Genomic DNA, 22,108 nt, shown 5'->3' on the forward strand with positions numbered 1-22,108 from the left:
CACAGTGAGTGTCACATTAGACCCGTGTTCTACAACAACTATTCTAGAACTGAGGGTACAATTACATTATCATTGGCTCTAAGCCGTAGGCGGTACATACTCGACCACATGAAGCGTCTAAAATACTGGAGTTAAAACACCACACTAAAATAAACAGACCACACGTTTCCTATAACTAACTGCCGGCTGAGACGTCCCAGACCTCAGAACAAAAACGTTAGCCTGCGCCGAGCATCGTGTTAAACCAAAGCTTATGAAAATAAACATTGATATTTTCTTAGAGGTATGACATACAGTTTATAAATAGAATAGCATTTGGATTATTCTGATAAAGAATTACATGGATACATACATCTCACATATTTGCATAACGCTAGTAAAATTGATTCAAAATGGATTTCACACAGGCCACTGAGGCCAACGCTCACACACGCACACACACGCACGCACACGCACACACGCACACGCACACACACCATCTTAAGTATGGCTGTAACATTATAACTCAAAAAAGAAAAAGAAAAAACCCCAAAAAACTATTGATACTTTACTTATAAACATTGTTTCAACCCGCAGATGGACTGAAACTGCTGGAGTTGCTGGATGGGCTGAAAGTCTGGACACTCACACGGTGCTCGATACACTGAAGCTGCTTTTATAATCACAGTTGGCTTACTGAACAAACAATTGAACTTTAAGCAAGCAACACCACAATGATTCAAGAACAATGAACACTGTAACTGCCTCTTAAAGAAAAACAAACATTGTGATTGGAGTAGCTCATCTGTTCTGATCATTGCTGCTAGGTAAGACATGATCGTCTATGAGTACCAGAAAGCGGACCTCAGTGAGCACAGCTAATGACTGATGGTGTCCTCTAGAAGGAAACGGATAATGCAAAACTGTTTGTTCTAATTGCTTTTATATACACAGGCAACACTGCACTTCTGGAAACTGAATAGATTCAATCTGTGAGGTAAAGAACAAGTATTTCCCCCCCCCCTGTATATATACACACTTTTTATTACCATGGTATAAAAACAAAATAAATAAAGCTTTTGATTGAGCTATGATTTTGCATGTTATATTTTTTTCTCCACCTCTAGGAATGTACACAAAAGCTTACACTGATTAATATGGGGGGGAAGGGAAACCATTGATTAACATCATTTATATGCTGTATGTTTGGCGCATTGGGAGTGTCTTTGGAGTTTAATTAGTTGTTGTTTTCTTTGGTTGTCACAGTAACAAGTTGTTTGGCAGCTTTGGCTATGTCATAGGCGCACTGAATGACCTGCTGAGTGACCAGCTGGATGTCTGACGGGCTGAGGTTGTGTTCTGCAGCCTTCTGGCACTCTCTGTGGAGCCGGCTAGCGCTTGAAGTCAGCAGACACAGAGACCCTCGCACTGTCTCTGAGGACGGCCTCTGAAGGGAGGAGGGAAGGAGATTTGATAAGGCGAGGACATGAAAGCGTTCGTAATCACTTTATGTGCTAGGCAGGCACTGGATTTCTATGAGACTACAACAAGGTAAATATTGAGATGGTAAAACAAGATCCAATACAAGCTATGTAACAAGCAGGTGCCACCTATCTGGACAAATAATTTTAAGCTGCTTTCACACATCCAGCCAAGCTATGAGAACAAAATGTCAGATCTGGTTCGATCAGACATTAAGCACTCTTTACTCTGTTGGGTCTCTATTACAAAGTCCGTCTGATGTGAGAATATAGCGAGTTTCACTCAAGCAACACCCTCAAAGAGTATTTGGCTTAATAAAGATTATATCCTGTTGCGTGCTACGTTTGATAAAGTGCCGCTTCTGACAATGTCCCAACCTTATTCTCCTGACATTTTCAGGAGTTCATGTGTGGAAACAACTGCCTTCAGCTGTTGTCAGACAAAGCAAATTGTTCCATTGGACACTGAGCTGCTCATCTTACCTTGGGAAACAGGGCAGCCATCTCTGTCACAGCCATGCAGATTTTTTCAGAGCAAGGCAGAAAGCTGCAGTAGGAGGAGACAAGAAGGATGAATGGGTGAAATTTTTTTCCACAAACCTTTCTCAAAACGATCAAAAAGAGCAACGGGGTGTAATAGTGTTTGGCTATTTAGGATTTCATTCAACTGTTTTCAAAGTTGTACAGTAAATAAATAAAGAATAAGCGATCATTTAAAAACAATACTTGGCACCTTTCTGTTCTATGAAAGCAGTGAATGGCATTTCTGGGCAGGGCCACACCACGAAGGACATTTATTTAACACTATTTTAAAATCTGCTGCCTTGATCAGCAGCACGTCTTAAAAATGTGAACAGACCGAAACAGTCGATGTATGTAATTTATCTTTTAAAGCCATTTGAATGAAACACATTTTTCAATAATCGAATCAAATTTTTTTATGTCACTCAAATGTGTACACACATATACAGTCTGATTGTTGTGCACCCACATGACTAACGTAGGCAGTGCTAACATGCTAGCACCAGCAGCCTGTCCTTGTTTGTTTACACACTGCTTCAGTTGAGAGGTTGTATGCCAGTTTAGTCGAGCAGAATCGTGCTGGTTCACACGGCTGTTGTGCGTTATACTTTCCACCGTTCTTATTTACAACTTCCCATCCCAGAGAGACAATGGCTCTAGTTCATTAATAAAATATGAACTATTATTTTAGTACCAGCTAGTGTTTCTAGAAGCGACACGGAAGTTCAGCAGCATTTAACCATGTAGCTGCTCATATCCCTGGAGCTAGATGGGAAACATTGTTAATCTCAAGATATTTACACAAAAGAAAAAGGGGGACAATGTAAGCAATAACCTACAAAAAGGAAAACGGGTAGCAGTGTGGAACAGTTTAAAAAAAAAAAAAAAAAAAAAAAAACCTACAGTAAAAATAATAAAGAAATTATTAATAAACAAGTAACTACTGTGGACTTGGCAAACCACAGGGGAAAATAAGATCATGTGCTGTTTGTTTCCTGTTAGGTGCATTGACAGACCTAAGACCCACACTCCTTAGACTCACACAGAGGGATCCTAAACAGGGCTGGAAATCAGAGTGCTGCTTGGTTATCACCAATATGTGAGTAACTGTATTCACTCTGCAACTCAGGTGAAAATAAGGAGACTTTTAGTTCCTTAGGATGCAAGCTGGCATCATCCAGGCCAAGGCCCTATACACAACTTTAAAAAAAACCACTGACCTAAAAGCACCTGGGCAAAGTCAGCTCTTAAACATATCAGGCAGAATGACAGAAATACAAGCACGGAATCTGAGCCAGACGGTGGAAAAACTGAGGTTCACAGTGCATCGGGTGAAAAGATTTTATTTTGAATAGCTAGAAATTTCAGATGTTTTTGAAATATAACTTGGCTCATTTTGTATAAATATCACATTACATGTTATTCATATAACTGCTCAATACCTTTCATGTTTGGTCTCCTGGGCAGCTCTCAGAAGCTCCTGGATGTTCTTAGTGATCTGCTCCGTCTTACAGATGACGTCCTCTGTGCAAGGCAGGGTGGCATCCTCCTCGCCCTCCTCCTGCTGGTGGGCTGCTTCAGAGGCAGCAAGAGGGCTGCTACAAATAAAAACAGAGAACTGACAACTGATCTTCTTACAAGAGTGTTACTTAAAGAACCCACCAAACAATGAATTATACAACAAAGGTGGATCTTTTGAAGAGGATAATGAAATCAAGATGAAAACAAAAAGTATCACACAGAGAGTTGACCTCAAAAGTACCTGTTGGGTGGAGTTTGGATAAAAGAAAAACTCTACTTTGAAAGAAACAGCTTTTTACAGAAACTGGTTGACTTCAGGCTAAAGTCAGGGTCAGGCTTCTAAAAGCTAAAGGACGATAAATTACAGAGGACAATATTCTAAATAACTGATCTGTAGTGAAGCCAGTAGGTGGGTGCAGTGTTTCCCGACAGACTTCGCTTGAACGGTGAAGCTTTTGACTGGTACTACACATCCTGCAATTTAATGCCATTTTTTCATAATTGGTGGGAATAATGCAGTGGCTTTATTAGTGGAAAATCCCCTTGCTCTTATTTTGAAAGTTCAGTTGCTCCTAATCTCCCATTTTCCATTGGGCAGGCTGACCGGGTCGCTGTTGTGGCGGTCCTCAGCTGCCTCTCAAGAGACTAGAACATTTCTTAACAAGTAGTATACCCTTACTTAATTAGATTCACTCCTATTTTTTCTTTAAAATAAGGTTAATCTTATCTAAATTCATAAATGTTAGAATTTGGTTTATATGTCAAAATATTTTTGGGAACTGTATATTATTTCATTGAACCGTGCAGGCAGGCTGAATGGCTCAAAGCATTTTTTTTTTCCTAAACACCTGTCAAAACTAATCCACATCTGGCTTCCCGTTCTCCATTCCTGTGACCTTTAACTTTGTAAGCTTTGGCTCCATCAATACTGTCATGTCTCGAGACAAGAAACAGGGGGAAAGGCTTATACTTTTTTTTTTTTCCATAACTTGTTATACTCCATCACACGCGTCCAAGTACTCCACAGCGTGGCTGGCAAGAAAGGGTATAAAAGAAGAAAAACTAATGACATGGCTTCCTTGTTCACCTGATCTGAACCCCATTGAGAACCTGTGGTCCATCATCAAATGTGAGATTTACAAGGAGGGAAAACAGTACACCTCTCTGAACAGTGTCTGGGAGGCTGTGGTTGCTGCTGCACGCAATGTTGACGGTGAACAGATCACAACACTGACAGAATCCATGGATGGCAGGCTTTTGAGTGTCCTTGCAAAGAAAGGTGGCTATATTGGTCGCTGATTTGTTTTTGTTTTGTTTTTGAATGTCAGAAATGTATATTTGTGAATGTGGAGATGTTATATTGGTTTCACTGGTAAAAATAAATAATTGAAATGGGTATATATTTGTTTTTTGTTAAGTTCCCTAATAATTATGCACAGTAATAGTCACCTGCACACACAGATATCCCCCTAAAATAGCTAAAACTAAAACAAACTAAAAACTACTTCCAAAAACATTTAGCTTTGATATTAATGAGTTTTTTGGGTTCATTGAGAACATGGTTGTTGTTCAATAATAAAATTAGTCCTCAAAAATACAACTTGCCTAATAATTCTGCACTCCCTGTATTTGTGATCAAAGTGGCCTTCATTTTAAACCTATACAGAGAAAATGGTGTTTTAGTCTTTAAAATCAACAGTTAACAGAAGAAGATCTTACCCACTCTCCTCCATTTCAGAGTGATTGGGTGTAGTGTCATAGTCATTCTCCAGCACTGTACTCTGTCCTTCCAGACTACAGCCCTGTAGGAATGTCAGAGGACAACAGTCAATCAAACACAGTATATACTGTATGTGATTAGTTAGATAAGTTATCACAGCAGCAAATGTGGCCGCACAGAAATTAGAAACATGCAATTCTAAAATCAAACCTGTGATCTCATTATTATTAAGACATCTCACTGTGAAGAGAAAAAAAGGCAGAAACGATACAATCAGTTCATGTGGCGGAGCACAGCTGCACTGCCCAGGATGCGATTAGTAGACGCGAAGATGTCAACTGTCCTCTGTTTTATCAGAAAGTTATCCCTAAAAAGCACAATGTGGTGATCCGTTATACATCTTTCACATATACTGGATTCAGCTGTCGGATTATTCAAGCAGCCATCTCTGATGCAACATGTCAGCACTTTTGACAATGAGAAGCTGGGGTGCTCAGAAACTGAACTGTAGCAGAGGCACTGCAGTGCATGCATGCAGGCAGGAGATGCTGAGAAAAGGCAGTTTATAGACACAGGTCAGGAGAGAAGACTGTGGGGTCAAAGAGGACAGTTTTCACCGTCCCCTGGGGCTGCCTCTGAGCCGCGGGAATTTTCAGTACTTAACCCTTCGAGATCTCTCATCCCACGACCAGGAGAGGGAAGAGGGGAAGGTAGGAAGGGAGGAAGCAGCCGTCCCCAAAGGACCCCTACCAATCTAGAAAGGGGTCAAACCAAGTTGAGCATACTCTATTGAGATGCAATGAATGAATGAATGAATATAAAAAAAACAACAACACCAGCCCCAAGCCAGGCATCACCACTTTGGTAAATTAAGAATGAAAACAGTGGTACTCCTGTGCTTACATTGGTAGGGAAGGGTTGTAAAATGACTCCATCGTCATGCCGAGCTGTGTCAACTCGGTGGGGGTACTGCCTTGGAGTAGAGCCCGTCTCATACATGGACCTGGCGCGGCCTCCGCGAGGTTGCTGTCGACCAAAGAGGCCCTGGGGTTGTTGCTGTCCGCTGGGGGTTTGCCATCGCAGTGTTGTGTTTTCAGTCTGCAGGGAATTCAGCTGTAGAGAACAAAAACATCTTTCAATTTGACTCTTAACTGTGAGCTGATCTCCACACAAAAGCCGGGCGCGGCACCAATAATAGAGTAGATTACAGCTAGGCCTCCAGGTGGGAAGCTATTCGGATAAGGTTCAACTTATCTTCATCTCTGTTTTGTTCTTGTTTCTGCTCAAGGTCCTTCAAACAACAAAAGGCTTGCTTCCTTGACAAATGAAATGCTGACAATGTATGTTGAAAAAACAAACAAACAAACAAGAAAAAAAAACCAAAAAAAAACACCACAGATCTTGAAGTGCAACACCCCCTGATAAAGTGCCACAGAGGGGGTTGCCCTTATTTACACAAACAGTGCTTACACTCTGAAAAAACAACAGCTTCAAGAAACAAAAAGTAGGTATTACTATGCAAAAGTAAGCACATCAAGTCAATATTTAAAACTATGAGACATACCCAAGGTAAAGTTGAGAGGCATCAATAAAATAAACCTGGGATTCTGATGAAGCACAAGGGGTACAGACCGCACAAAAACTGGGTTGTCTACAATTTTGTCCTTTGCTTTAGTTTATGTTTCTGAGTGCAACAATGACTGATGTAACATATAACACAAATTACATTAGAAAATGCAGTTATAGAGAAACAGTTTTTCCCTATTATCATCAGTATTGTAAGAACTTGAATGTATATATTTTCTCTAACAACAACAACAACAAAAAAAAAAGCCTTTGTTGACTGATTTTGTTGCACTTCAGTCTCTACATCCACAGGCTTTTTGTTCGGCTCTGCTACTTTTCTACCAGAGAGAAGGGAAGGGAATAGTAAACACGATTATTTCCCAAAAGCACGTAGAACTGTAAAAATGTGCATGTTTGAATACCACCGGGGAAAAGAGGGACTTTCAAAATACCAAGATATGAGGAAGTGAGTGATGTGGCATGCCTGAAATAAATAGTATAAATTAGACAGTTGTGGGTTGTGGGTCTACAAGTCAGGAACCTAACTTGCTGACATTTGTGTAATGGAAAAAGCTAACTCCAGTTATTTTTCTGCATTTAGGTGGTTCCTAAATAATCATTGCAGATTTATGCTATGGAGCAAAATGTCCTCTGTGGGTTGCCTTTTAAGATCTGACATAGGATTTGAGTTTACATCACAAACATCTATAACATAAAATACTGCTTTGCAATTTGAAATCTGCTATCCTTGTCACAGGAATCTTAATGCATCCAGACACATTGTAGCCATTTTCTCTGTTCACAAAAAAACAACAGCATGACTTCCTTAAATGATTTTCAGTTACATCTAACTGCTTATTAACACAAAATATCTAATCAGCCAGCCTAACAGGAAGTCAACATTAACTCAAAGAACCACTTATTATAACCAGCGTGTGCAGAAGAAGAACAACAGGTGGAATCTTGAAGCAGATGGGCTACAGCAGCAGAAGACCACACCATACATAACTCCTGTGAGCTTAGAGCAGGTAACTTGCACAGGCTCACCTAAACTGGACAAGAGAAAATTGACCTGTGACCTGTGATGAGTCTCAATTTCTGCTGTGACATTTGGATGATAGGGTCAGAATTTGGTATGAACGATTCGAAGAACAACTGTTCAGGCAGGTGGTGGTGGTGGTGAAATGTTGTGGGAGCTATTTTCTCTGCACACTTCGGACCCTTTAGTACCAAATGACCATCATTTAAACACCATAGCTACCTGAGTATCGTTGTTAACCATGTCCATGACTTTATGACCACGGTGTACCCATGTTCTGATGGCTGCTATGATAACATGCCAAGTCACAAAGCTCAAATTTACAAAATTTACAGTTACCTCAGTCTTGAAGACAAAATAAAAAACAAAACAAAAAAACCCAGCATTTCTTTTGTTTTTCATTTTGAATAATGTATGATTCTATCTATACATACACACACACACACACACAAACCATTTAAGACTGTGTAGAGTTAAGAAAGCATTTTAGGGTAAAGACAGTGATACATCTCATCTATAAACCCTGAGTTGGGTTATACTAACATTACATGTTAAACACAATTTCAGGATGTTATGTTTAAATAGCAACATTATTATGCAATTTAGAACCAGAACAAGAAACACCAGAGACAATGTGATACATAAAGTGACCTCGACTTTTGCGTCTTAACTAACCTTGCTCTGCATCAAACGTAGCTCTTCACTAAGGTGACAGTTGACTTTCAGAAGCTGTTGTATTTTGGCTTCTGATGCAGTGAGGGCGCTCTTCACCTCCATAAATTCTTGCACTGTGATTGGTCCATCAGACAGATCAGAAGACTCTGAGCTCTGCAGTGAAACATGCATACGGACATAAGATGGGATTCATTTGATCTGTATTACAAGTAAAGCCTACAGTAAGCAATGGAATAACAGGCTTCAAGAGACATTAACCTTGGTCCTTCCATCATTGCAGCTGTCTCCACATGTTGCCTCTTGGACCGGATCTTCATCTGATGCCACACTGTCGTAATCTGGCTGGTCATTATCTTGGCCCTCACTGTTGTGGTGACCGTCTATTCCCTGAAGGATCAGCTCCACATTATCTGAAAGCAGAGCCAAAGATCAAAGGACTAGGGATCAAACAGCAGTGCTGGCTACGGGCAGCTGTTTCAATCCCTTTTTATTGATTGAATCTAACACCCAGCATTCTTTATAGTGACCTCCTACAATTTTTCTTGGTTTTCTGTGAGTTGCAGCATGCAGGACATTATTAAGCCCCTTTTCACACATGGTTGAAACTTTAATTGTTGCCTGTGTACCGTAGCGTTGTCTATATTTCGCTCCACATTGAACTACAAAGAAAACACTTTCTGCATCTTATTATAGGCCAACAAATTTAGGTTCTTCTGTTCATATGCTAAGCAGGACATTTACAAACTTAATATAGCCCAAAAAACAAAAGCAGATTAGCAGGGGAATTTAACATGTGCTACAAGTGGAAAATAATCATGTCCTACCTTTGGGACTTTCACAGGAATTACCCCACTGCCGTCGCTTAGCATCTGTTAGAATATCGATGACCAGTGTGGCAAATTCGTGAGCACTAAACCTTGCCAATTTCTGACGACCCTGAGAAAGCAAATAGATTAAAACCAAACCAATTACCAAATCTACTAGTCGCACACAAAGAAGTGAAGTTATAACATGAGGACATAAGGTGACAGCACTTGCCTGGTTTCTGGTAGATGAGTACTCAGGATTGACAGGCAGAAAAGGCACAACTGTGGTGTCTGTTACCAGCGTGCTGTGGTTCTGAGTGGCCAGCCACACTGAAAAAAGCAAGACGCACATAATGTTTAAATAAAATGTAAAAGAGGTTTATAGACGGTGTGATTTTTAAAAAATTATTTTTTTTAAAACAGTTCTTGTAATTCAACCTGCATCCGTTTCTCTTCTGTCGACTTCATCATAAACATCCATGGCCAGCTCTTCAAACTGATGGTTGCTTAGCTACGGCAAAGTAAGCAGAATTAGCACTTCTGTTTCCTAAAGAATAAACAGCAGATGAAGAAGAGGCTACACTGTAAATGTCACGGGAAACAAATCCCATGTAAAAACGTCTTACCGACTGCAGCTTCTTCTTTGCAGCTTTTGCAAACTCTGACAAATCCAGGCTGCTTTAAATGGAGAAATTAACAAAGTTTATTTATCCTGCAGGAAACTGCTCCACACTCACAAGAACAGTGGCTCGTGGCAAAAATGAGAAACTTACTTATTTCTTATCCATCCAATGCAGCACAAGAAAATAAGATGGTTAACGTATATCAACGGAAACTCACATTAACTCATTACCAGATCAAGTTTTTCAAATTAAAAGCTTTAACATTTACCTGTCTGCCATCTGAGGAATGATGAAGTGTTGCCCATTTCTGTGATCTGTAGCACAACAATGAAGAGATAACGTTTCAAATATTTTCACAATCAAAAGTTCTTGGGGTTTTTTTGGCAGGGACTGACCCACTAGTGTGGTGAGGATAGCACAAAGTTGGAAGTGGTGATTTATAAAGTTGGTGATATGTATGTAATCTGTTTTATTTTTTAAATCATATATGATTTAATCTTATTGTCATTTGTTTTATCTTTCCAATTTTGTATCGAGTACTTAAATATTAAGTACTGTGTTTGCACAAAATATTTTAAATATAGGACTCCAGAAAACACTTTTTTTTTCAGTTATTTTTTAACAGTTTGTGTTGTTGAACTCATTTTTTTGCATAAAAATGATTGAAAGCCATTTTAAAGCTATTGAATACATTCCTCTAATGCAAAGCTGCAGCTGTGGTTGACTGATTTACTGCATTTACCTGGTCTTCGTCCACAAAGGTAAAATGTTAGCCGGTCAGTGAGTTCATACTGGATCTCCACTAGTCTCTCTGCCAGCTCCTGATGCCCAGCTTGTCTGCAGAGGTACGGAACAAAAAGGTCAAGTTTCAGAAATATGCTAAAGAACTACAGCTAAAAATATCTCAGGTACCTTACAATGCCTTACAATGTCAGCATCATATTTTAAATAATGTACTCCCATACTATTCCACTATTTGGAGTGATTTTCAAAATAATTTTGTTTCACAACAAAAAAATATTTATTACAGCACTACAACATTCAATTTGATGAAAACCATCACAAATAACAGGTTCTGCTTGTTGGTTTCTGCAGGCTGTGGGGACGGGTTCAGTAAAAGCTCAATAAGGAGCGTTACCTTAAACTGAGTGAGTTACCAGAGTAACAGACTCTCTGAAAGTAACTTGCTCATTGGCAGGCTTTCCTCAACAAACTGAGATTTTCTGTGACTTTTCACCTCCCACGCTTGAACCAGCAGTCAGACACACTATTTAATTTCCTCATTCATACAGACAATATCAAACCACACAGTAGAGCTGGGCGATAGAACGATAACGATATGTATCGCGATATAACTTTTACTCGATAGAGAAATTAAGCTATCGCGATAGACTTCGCCGCTCTTGTCCTCAAAAAAAAAAAAAAAAAAAAAAAAAAAGGTCAGCCAATCCAAATTAAGTAGCGCAGAGCCGAACCAATCACAGCCGCAGCGTCACGTCGCGTGACTTGTTACGTACAGTACAAGTGCCAAGCCACACGTGTGTTTGTTTGGGAAGCAGCCAGCGGGTAATGGAGGAAATGAGTGTGCCGACTAGAAAAATCAACCGAGCGTGACCGAAGAGAAAACAGATGATGGTTGCAATGCCGGAGAGATTGTCGAACGGAAGAGCCATAGAAGTTCCGTAGTGTGAAGGTATTTCGGCTATTTCAAGTCTGACAAAAAACAGAGTAGCGTGCACTGTAAATGTGCCGAAAGCAAGTCTGGAAATACAATAAACTGGTGCATGCGTCACACTGTGCGCCACGTTATTGTTTCGGTGAAATGAATTTCTACAATACTGTTACTGTTAATTCTACTCTCTGCAGTGTTTAAATGCTTACATATACACACAGTTACTGTCCCTCCACACATACGACTCGGTTCTGCTTCTGTGCCCCAGCTTTGTTTACTTTTTCCCACCGAGGCTTCTAGACTTCTGATTGGCCAACATTTCTGCACGGTTAGGAATCTAGCGCCACCTGCTGCTTTGGCATGTTCATAGCAGCGTTTTCCTTCATTTCTGCCTTTATGTGTGGACGGGATTATTTTTTAAAACGAAAACGGAAAATCTCCGTTTTCAAAAATACCCGTGTACGTGTGGACGTAGCCTCAGTCTCTGACTGGAAGCGCTAATTCGTCATTCGGCTTTTGTCAGACTAAAGTAACTGTTAACACTGTTTGAAAAGCTAAGCTATACAACAAGGAGAGATTGAGAATTTCCTTTTAGTTCTCAGTTTATTTGATATTGACAAAAGTTAGTCAGTTTTGTCTGTTCTTCTGTAAAACAAACTAAGATTTATTTTTAGAATTAATATTTTGTTTCTAAGTGGAATTGACAATTTAGTCTGTTTCATTTGTTCTATTTTGAAACTTAAACGCTTTAGCGGCTGCCTTTTGTGTAGTTTGCAATATTTGCCTTTATCTATCTGAAAAAGTCTCATGTTCCTTAAGTACATCTACCCTGTTGAACTTATTATGGGAAATAAATATTTAAATAAAAACAAGCTGCTGATTATTTCACATTTTACTTGTGAGCAACGGCACATTTAAATCTTACAAATATAGTTATTTGGCTTATATCGTGATAGATATCGTTATCGCCTGAAATGAAAAAAACATATCGTGATATGAAAAAATCTCATATCGCCCAGCTCTACCACACAGCAGAGCACATTAAGTCTTATCATCTCATCTATGCGTTATCTTGTCTTCTTACACTATGTAAACGTAACTGTTATGCTAATCAGTCATCAGTGTAATAGTAGAGTCATTGATAAATCTCCTTCAACTAAAACCTGTAAGCTCTTTGACAGCCATCAGATTGTCTGCCAGTTAGTCTGCACTGAACTATTAAGGCAGTGTTACTGTAGTAATCATCGATCAGGGAATAACAACAACATGTTGTAATCTGTTAAACTAATGTAAAAATGCCTCACACCACACTATTATGTTGGAGTTAGTGTGAGTATTTCTGAGTGAAGATGAGTCTTAAAAAGTGAGATTTTCTCAATATGTGCTGACTGCATTCCATTTTAATGCACCCTGACACTTTTAATCTTGCTGAGGACCATTTGTAAATAGAAGTCTAAAACCTTCCAGTATCTTTTGCACTGCAAATGACTAAAGTCCCCTTTAAGTCCCAACTTAAATGACCCTGTCTTTTATGGAAGCCTCTTTCTGCCACTTTTTTTTTTTGCCGTCTGAAAGTCAAAATTACAGGTTATTATTTGATAGCTTCAAGTTAATAAATAATAATAAATTTTATTTTTTATTCCTATTTATTCTATTTATCCCCTTTGTATATTTTATTTATATTTGTCTCTGTATGTATGTATGTGTGTATGTATATGTGTATATATATATATATATATATATATATATATATATATAAAAAACAATTCTGTAACTGTAACTTCGGTCGTTGCCGTGCTTTTTTTGGAAATCGAATTTCCCAGAGGAACCCACCCGAGGGATTAATAAAGTTCTATCTTATCTCATCTCTTAAATCCTAAATATTTTTTTCCCCAGTGGTGGAAACAAGCTTCCATAGTCTTATCTGTTGTCTTCGCTTTCAGTTTACACATCAATAATTATATTTAAAAATCAAATGTAGATTTTGGTTAGATTCCAGTTTGATCTGGCTGAGGAAATGATAACAGAGTGGATGAGACTGAAGACAAATATCAAGGTCCACACGGACAAGTTTTTTTTTTTTTTTACTTGAGCTCAATTGAAACTTACTATAAACTAACCAAGCTGAGTCATCAGCTCCCTGCACAACTGAATTCCTCCTTTCTCTTCTGCCTTGCTCGTTTCATTGAATTAGTCAAACTCGGACATAAAGCCACTTTTTGTCTAGCATTGTAAAAGGCATGTTAAATATTTTAGCCAGTTCAGCGGGTGACAATATTTCCCCCTCCCCTCCATTTCCAGCTTAGCTGTTTTTGTCCTTTTCTGCTGTGTATTGCTGGCTACTTCCTGTCACTTGCTGTTTTTAGTATCCGGCTAACATTTCCACAAGATACAACATGTAAAGCAAGAGCACAGCTATTTTTTTTTTCCTGTGTATTTTTACATCTGCATCTTGTGCATCATTTCCTGTATCACAGCCACTAATGAGCTGGACTGCATCTCTTAAGGTGATGCTTGCAGCTGCACTACCATTGCACAAAGGAATTCCAACTTTACAGCGTCAAATACTGTTTCGCAGCTTGCTGCGTTTTCTATACAAGACATATGCCTGAAGTCATTTTCCCAACATACAGAAAATGAACAAGGCTCCTGAATTCGCTTGACTACAACATATGATCCACTTAAATGCGTGAAAGCAGAATGCCACTTAAAAGTGAAACTTCTAAATTTATCTTGTGGTATTAACATCATCAAGTGTCAATATAACATTTCGACTGCTCTCACCTAAAAAAAACAAAACCCCAAACCTTTTATCAGAACATTAATTATGTTAAAATAAAAATACAGGCTATACATTACCTTGCATAATCAATGGGGGTCTTCCCACTCGAGTCCAGCGCTCCAGGATCAGCTCCATAAACTGCCAATAGCTCCGCTTGTAATATTTGACCTGCTTTTGCTGCTATGTGTAGTGGGGTGTTTCCCTTCTCCTAAAATTTGAAGGGGAAAAAAAAACAGTGGTTAATCATTAGTATTATCACGCCCACTTCCAAATCAACTTTCTGCTTATTCCCCCAAACTTACTGGATGAAAGAAGTTAGCCTGAGCTCCTAAAGATAAGAGTCTAAGGCAGGTCTCCAGGTTCCCAGTACGGACACTGGAATGAAGTTGCTGAAAGACATTTAACAAGAACCTTGTTTAAAATCCGTTACAGCTGATTATGAAGACACTGTGTCGGCTTTAGGCCTTCTTATAACTTTGGTGACAGGTTATTTCTTTTTAATGCAGTACTCTGTTGAGATATACATATACACATAACGACCAGCCGCATTGCCATACAAGGTGCCTCCACGACAGCACAACAGTCCCTGCACACTATAAAAAATTTCAGGAACAGCCCAAGGACAGCAGCAACCCAAGACATTTAACGAACGCCATTCTACAAAGAAAGTTCAACACAGCCAGACTTTTTTTGGCTGAGCGTCTGAAAAACCATTCAAACCCCAGTTGAAGATAACGGCTATCACAGTGGTGGTTACCAGCTTCCTCTTTTAAGCAGAGTGTCTGCTTCAGGTTCTGTTCACGGTCACATAAAAAGTGGCTTTTAAAGGTCATATAAAAAGGGTAATTAAAAGTCTATAAAGGACATAAAAACTGCAAAAGTAAAATGCAACACTATTGCAAATTAATGCAGGAAAAAAAGTATTAATCTAGCAATTTAGTACAGAGTGATAATATAAACATTTTAATTCAATTTAATGTTTTGTTTTTTTATTGCCGAGTACGCTCTGTGCTTTAATCTGGATACATTTTAACAAGAAATCTTACCATCCCACAGCCTAGTAAAGGCGACATGGACAAGTGAAATTTATTTTATCAACTGAACAGGTGTTCTTGGTGTGTGTTCTGTGTTCTAGTTGCTGAATTCCCGCAGATTACAATCAAGTAGAACAACATTAAAACATTTTCTGCATCAACAAATCAATACATGCACATTCCCAGGACAATGTGACGCACAGTCAGAGTTAGCACTTCATTCAGTAAGTTATGGCTTAACAAGCTGCACATATAAAAAGTATGCCACCAGCACAGAATCTACATAAGACTTAAAACATACTGTAAATAAAAGAATCACTGAAAATGTGGCACTTTCAGATGATTTTAAATTAAGACTCAGAACATACCTTGTTCCCGACCAGGTTAGGTGTTCAGCATAAGTTACCATGGTTAATAATCCAGGTAAAAAACATGGACACAGAAAACTCTGATTTTAATCACATAGTCCCCTAAGCCATTAATGTTGCTTTATAGTCCACTCATTTGCCTTCTGCCTGCCATTCCCCAGAACCTAATCCAATCAATCATCCACAGGATGCACTAGAATAGGTTTGACCTACACAGACCCCACCCGACAATCCCTCACAATCCACAGGAGGACAACTTCCTCCACAGGATACCCCCATGTCCATGCCCTGTTTGGTGACATTGGGGAGGGGCTACGTAATATTAGTAGCCCAGGTTAAGTTTGAGGAAACTCATCACTGGATTTTGCAGGAACTGGTCAGATATCAACATTAAAATCAAACACTTGCTGTATTACAATAAAGTCTCAAAGATCCTCTTTTTTTTGAACGTCTAATAGTGTTACAAGAGGAACGTTTAAATGAAACAACAGAGTAAATTGTCACCTTGCTGAGGTCTTTTGCAGTCACACTGTCATCCTCCCGACAAGGCATCCGATGTACATACGCCAGCATCTGATATTTTGCCTTGATGAACTCTGTCTTATTAGGACTGGAAACAACAATAGACTCTCACAATCTCAAAATGTGGACATTAATTACAAGTTTTCAAGTGAGCACATCACTGTTTATCTTTGTTTATGATTAAGACAAACACTGACGAGAAGCGAACACTTAAACTGGACATTAAACAATGGACTGCAGATTTGTATGTGCAGCATTACATTAATGGCAGAGAAACGTATCGGTCATGTAAACCACCATACCGCCACAACGCTAGATTCGTCTGGCTTTCACGTAAGCCAAGAATCTTAGGGGTGCAATTTAGGTCACATCCAAACTCTGTCGTTGCTCGTTTTAATACAAAATATTTACGCAAATAGAAAAGAATAGTTATAGTAAAAATACCCTAAATTTATTAATCCCAAAAACAACGTCCAGCAATCAGAATAAATCCATATGGTGTGAATGAAGTTGAACAGAATTTAAAGCAGTTGAATTGTCTGTAATTAACCACTAAGCAGCATTGGTCCCAGCAGAATTCCCCCACAGTTCCAGTGGTTTTAAAACACCTGGAACTAAACATTTCAAACTACACCTTAAGGAACTAAATTTAGCCTGTTTCCAGTTTAAACTGCTGAGCACCCAAGATCCTTAAAATGTTTCTCGGGGAAAGTGCTTGTGGTGGAAACCTTATAAGATAGCGTCCATCTCATTAATTGCATTTGGGAAGAAGTTATGAAAGTGCTTGCTCCAAGTGTGCGGGTCAGACACAGCACTGCTGTGATTACATGTGGCTGACTGTTTATCTTTACTCCCCAAGCTACACAGCAGACTGACATGGTGTTTATAACAGGCTTTAGTACATCAAATCTCTTTGCTTCGCAGATTTTGTTTTTGTTGTACTATGACTTCTAAAGGATGGGAAAAACTCCTCACAAAAAGCATTACCTTTAAAGGAGGTACTCTTCTAAAATTCAGTTTCTTGCATGATCATGTAGCTGATCAGCTAGACCGCACTGCAGATATATTTATTTTCAAACGTGCTTGTCAGCTGATCAAGCAAGTTCTCCAAGTAAGTTAAGACTGACTATCTGTGAGTGACGTTCATGGTAGAGCGGGCTGATTAGGCATGTTTACTGACCTTAGCAAAGAAAATCAATTTTGTCAATACAATTTAATATCAAAGTGCAATCAAGTGTACCAAAAACCAGCAATGACATATTTTTAAAAATAAAACTTACTGCACTCTGTCCTGTGGGTTGGCTTTGCGTTTCCCACTCACTGAAGAGGAAGGATCCAGAAGACTGTGCTCCCATATGGAATTAGCTCCATTGCCATACAGTGTTTGAACCATCTGAAACAAGAAAGCACATTAACATTTTTAGAACAGGCAGAAAATACTTTGGGGATTCCTAGTCATACATGGTCCTCTTATATATTTACATATTGCATTATGGAGAACAGACTGTACTCATTTGCATCTTTGCGTTTGATTTATGGAGATCGTGTCCCCGCTTCCCCACCTGCAGCTGTGAGTGTGGCCACGGAGAATGAGTCAGATGTCGGACTTGAGAGCTGTGTCTCCCAAGACCTCGATGGATGCTGCAGCACTCATCGCAGATCAGCACACCCCTGTTAACAGAGGCCCAGCGAGGTTCTACGATACAGATACAGTGCTTTTTATCCCATGAGTCTAATATTTGATGAACAACGTAACAGACAGCCTTAACCCAGAGCAGTAACTCCCTCTAACCAGACGAAGATATTCGCTGACTTGCAGTAAGACATGACTGCTTTAGGTAAGGTGTATCCCACCCTCAAATCTTTGACATAATCAAGAAACGTTTTCACAAGCATTAACACCCACTGTGCGGCATTACTGATTATCAGCAAGTTAGCGCTGTCTTCTGAGCAGTCTTATTTAAGAAATTAAATAATACTGCCTTTAACGCACCACTAACCTTACTGTAACCCGACAACCAATACAGTCAAGCAACTAGTTCAGAATAAGACAGGTTAATGTGATTACACAGGCACGCCTTCAAAAAAAGGGGGAAAAAAGAGGAAGAAAAAAAACACCTAACGTTTCCACAAGAAAAAATACAACCGCTACAATTAGTAATTCAGCTAATTGCTAATTGTTAGTACAGTCGCAGTAACTAGCCAGGCTAACAAGACGCTCCGATAACTTATAGTGGGGGCTAGCTGGTTAGCTGGATAGCTAACGTTACAGCTAGCTTGTCTGGCATCGTACCCGGAGCACTGCAATCAGCGCAGACCTCTCTGCTTCGCACTCGCTTTGACATCCCTTAGACGAAATCCTTCGAGTCCAGGAGAAACAAATATCTGGAAGTTACGTTGCAACACAGCTACACAGAGATATGACAGGATAGTTCGCCCGGCTGATTGTATTTTACACTTTTAGCGACTGTAGCCGTCAGCCCTCCCCTCCTACTGTTGAACAAAGCCGTGACCCATTCCAACACTCACACAGCCTCCTCCGCGCCTCATAGGCTGCTTCCTTCCTTGTTTCCTTCAGTGGCTTCTAAAGGCCCTACAGAGTGCAGAAAGCACCACCATCAGGAGACTAACGCGATAAAGGAAAATTGTCACACTGGACACAATAAAAGCCACCCTGGCCTGCCACTGAAATTAACAAAAGTGGAAATTCACTGTTCGGTATGAATAAAATAAATACAATGTACAGTGCAGATTTGTTTAATTGATTAATTGTATTTATTTATTTACTTGCATTCTTGTCACGTATACATCTTTCAGATCATCAAGACACAAAATCCACTTTTGGTGGTGGTGGTTTTATTTAAGAGGAAAAAAATATCCAAATATAGGTGGACTTTTTTCTTCTTCTTTTTTTTTTTTAAGAAATCAATCAGGCACCCAGGTCTGATTACTGCCAGACCTGCTGAATCAAGAACTCAATTAATTAGAAACTGTCTGGCAAAGTAGGCTAAAAGATCTCAAAAGTAACAAATTGAGATGCTTTGGCATAACACCAAACAGGCCATTTATCCTAGAAAAATCTTCAGTGTGGCTCCATTAAAGCAATTCTGCAAAGAAGAGTGAGACACAATTCCTCCTCAGTGATGTGAAAGTCTAATTACCTTTGCACATGTTTGACTGCTAGTTATTAGGTTTGGTGGCAACTGCTTTTACACATAGGGTCGGGTTGTTTTGAAAACCCTTTTCCCTTAATAAATGAAATAAGCATTTGAAAATTGGATTTTATACTGTATTTATTGAGAGAACTTTATGTCACTTTTAATTGTTTGTTTACTTCTGGCATCTCCTTTTAGATTAAACTTTTTTTTTACTCCAGTACATAGATCTGGCACCCTCAAAGCCACTACATTTTGCATATCATCAAAAAAGATTATAGAATAAAATGCATTCATTCTCTAAAACTTCAAACTAAAACATCTGTTGCAGAGGATTACATTAGAGCACAGTAAACAGAAGAGAAATGGCTTTCCTCTGCTCAGAGCCCACAGCCCACTTTATTTCAAATAGCCACAATAGGCACATCTCAACATCATTTTGAGGAAGTATAGGGCTTGGTTGAATGCTAAAGAAATCACTATTGAGAGTTCTTCACCTCTTCACCTCACTGTGCAATACCGTTTGTGCAATACTTTTGTTAATAGTCAATGGTACAATAGACCTCAATACTTGAAATGTGCAATTCACTTGTATTTTTATTTTATTCCTATTTATTCTATTTATCCCCTTCGTATATTTTATTTATATATGTCTCTGTATTTATATATGTGTGTGTGTGTGTGTGTGTATATATATATATAATATTCTGTAACTGTAACTTCTGTCGGTGCTGTGCTTTTGGAAACCGAATTTCCCAGAGGAACCCACCCGAGGGATTAACAAAGTTTTATCTTATCTTATCTCTTATCTTATCTTCTTCAACCTGACACAAGGAATGGACATCAGACCAGCTAGAATCTGTGCTTTGTCCTGATGAGTCCAAATGTGACATTGTATGTATACTGTGCTGTTCTGTTCTTGTGCTGCCTAAGATGTTTCCAAATCAGAAGCAGTACATGGCTGCTTGGTTTGTGTTTTTTTTGTTGTTTTTTTTGCCTGTCCCATTTGGTTCTTTAGCCGTCAGAATTGCGCACAATGTGCTTTGAAGTAGCAGCCAAGAAAGGTGTAATTTACGATCTACGAACAGTGAACACCCGTGTGCACACCTGTGTGGATCAGCGCACTTGTATTCAAATGGTTTCCCCATGTAATGGTCTGCAAGAGGATGTAGAGAGCCATAGCCCTGTCCCCCAGGGCATGAAGCAGGCATGGAGGAGATCCAGGCCCCAGACATCCAGAGGCTCCAGAGTGCGAGAGCCCAAGGAGGACCACCGGAGGGGCATCCGTGCCACCCTCATGGGAAGGGCTGAGGATCCCCAGACGAGGGGTCACCCAGTAGCCACCGAGCAGAAGCTAGAGGGGGCTGCACCGGCGTGCCCGCCGGCTCTGCCGGCAGCCAGCTGTGCCAGAGTGAGCCGAGCCGCAGGCGCAGAGGCCGGAGGCCCAAGGGCCCCCCGCGCCCCGGAAGAGGCCTGACCGAGCAACAGGCACCAGGCCCCGCCAATTAGCCACCGGGAGTGAGCTGGTACATACCTGAGTGCCCAGCCCCGGACACCAAGAACCACCAATGCACCGACCCCTGAGGGCATCAGTCACCGGCAGGGAGTGTGGTGAGGGGAGATAGGCCTCCACACTTTGGAGGGCCTGGGAGTTCCCAGAGAGGTGGAGTCTAAGACCCGACCTGACATATAGACACAGACAAACAGGCACACGCAGACACAAACATGCATTCCCACCCTCATGCACACATATACAAACACTCAGCACTCACCCAACGTAAGGATTGACATAAATGGACATGTACACATAATCACACTCCCCAAACATACTCTATACCCCGGGTCCAGGTACCCTCGCCCCCAGAGGGGGAAACGGCACTCAGACCCAAGAGATGTTATCCTTCCCCCGGGGTGGAGGCAAGCACACCGTCCCAGGCTCCGCAGCAGCAGGGAGGCCAATCGGACAGCCAACATCTCCTCCTAGCCCCCCCGCCCCGATGGCTAGTAGAGAACGGGGGTGTGTGAAGACCCCATACCTCCCTCCTCCCGCTCATGTGTAGTGTTGCTGCGTGTTGCTCTAAAGTGCATTTAAAACAAGGGAGAGCATGGTGCTGCTGCCAGAGAGCAGCAGGTGTTAGCACGGCCCCTCCCGAGAACCCTCAATGTCTACATGGATTTAAAATTGAGAGGTGGGCACCGGCGCCAGAGGTAGGTTTGAATACACAGACCGTGCCCACCCTCAAGGCCCTATATATATGTGTGTGTTATGAGAGTGTAAGTAATGTGGATGTCTAAGTTGTGAGATAAAATTGAGGCACAGGTGGCCAGAAGGGGACGGGGGGGGGACACGACGGGGGGGGGGATGTCTCCCCTGCACCCTGGTGACACACCTGCACCCCAAGGCCCTACCTGTGTGGGTGGGTGTGGTGGAGCGGGAAGAAGGAGGTAGCTGGGGATGGGGGTGCCTACTGGGGTCAGCTCCCCCACTGACCCCAGTAGGCACCCCCGTCCTCTGGTACCCACCAAGGCAAGGGAGCCCAGGCCCATCCAGACCAGGGCCTACGGCAGCATGCTTGGTTTGTGTTTAGTGAGATCATGGTGTTGGTGGTGTGAACAATCACATGACTTAAGCCCCTTTGAGAT

General features: G+C 40.6%; 1 protein-coding gene across 3 annotated transcripts; it reads right to left on the reverse strand.

Moving 5' to 3' along the window:
• Window positions 1–697: 697 nt before the first annotated feature.
• Window positions 698–18,864, reverse strand: git2b (G protein-coupled receptor kinase interacting ArfGAP 2b). Of its 3 annotated transcripts, none has more exons than XM_026173844.2 (20): window positions 18,604–18,864; window positions 17,873–18,006; window positions 17,591–17,703; window positions 16,293–16,398; window positions 14,689–14,775; window positions 14,464–14,594; window positions 10,675–10,769; window positions 10,201–10,246; window positions 9,936–9,984; window positions 9,748–9,820; window positions 9,542–9,639; window positions 9,328–9,439; window positions 8,762–8,913; window positions 8,504–8,656; window positions 6,127–6,336; window positions 5,888–5,977; window positions 5,223–5,305; window positions 3,425–3,580; window positions 1,944–2,007; window positions 698–1,426 (listed from the first exon to the last, which is right to left on the reverse strand). In XM_026173844.2, exons 1-20 carry the CDS (start codon window positions 18,653–18,655, stop codon window positions 1,217–1,219), a joined length of 2,214 nt encoding a protein of 737 aa, XP_026029629.1. In that variant the 5' UTR covers window positions 18,656–18,864; the 3' UTR covers window positions 698–1,216. The 3 variants fall into 3 exon arrangements, with proteins under 3 accessions (XP_026029629.1, XP_026029628.1, XP_026029631.1); XM_026173843.2 differs by having other exon boundaries at window positions 9,936–9,987; XM_026173846.2 differs by lacking the exon at window positions 5,888–5,977 and having other exon boundaries at window positions 9,936–9,987.
• Between the last annotated feature and the right edge of the window lie 3,244 nt (window positions 18,865–22,108).

Source organism: Astatotilapia calliptera, chromosome 7 (genome assembly GCF_964374335.1).
Source record: "Astatotilapia calliptera chromosome 7, fAstCal68.1, whole genome shotgun sequence".
Classification (NCBI taxonomy): Eukaryota; Metazoa; Chordata; class Actinopteri; order Cichliformes; family Cichlidae; genus Astatotilapia; species Astatotilapia calliptera.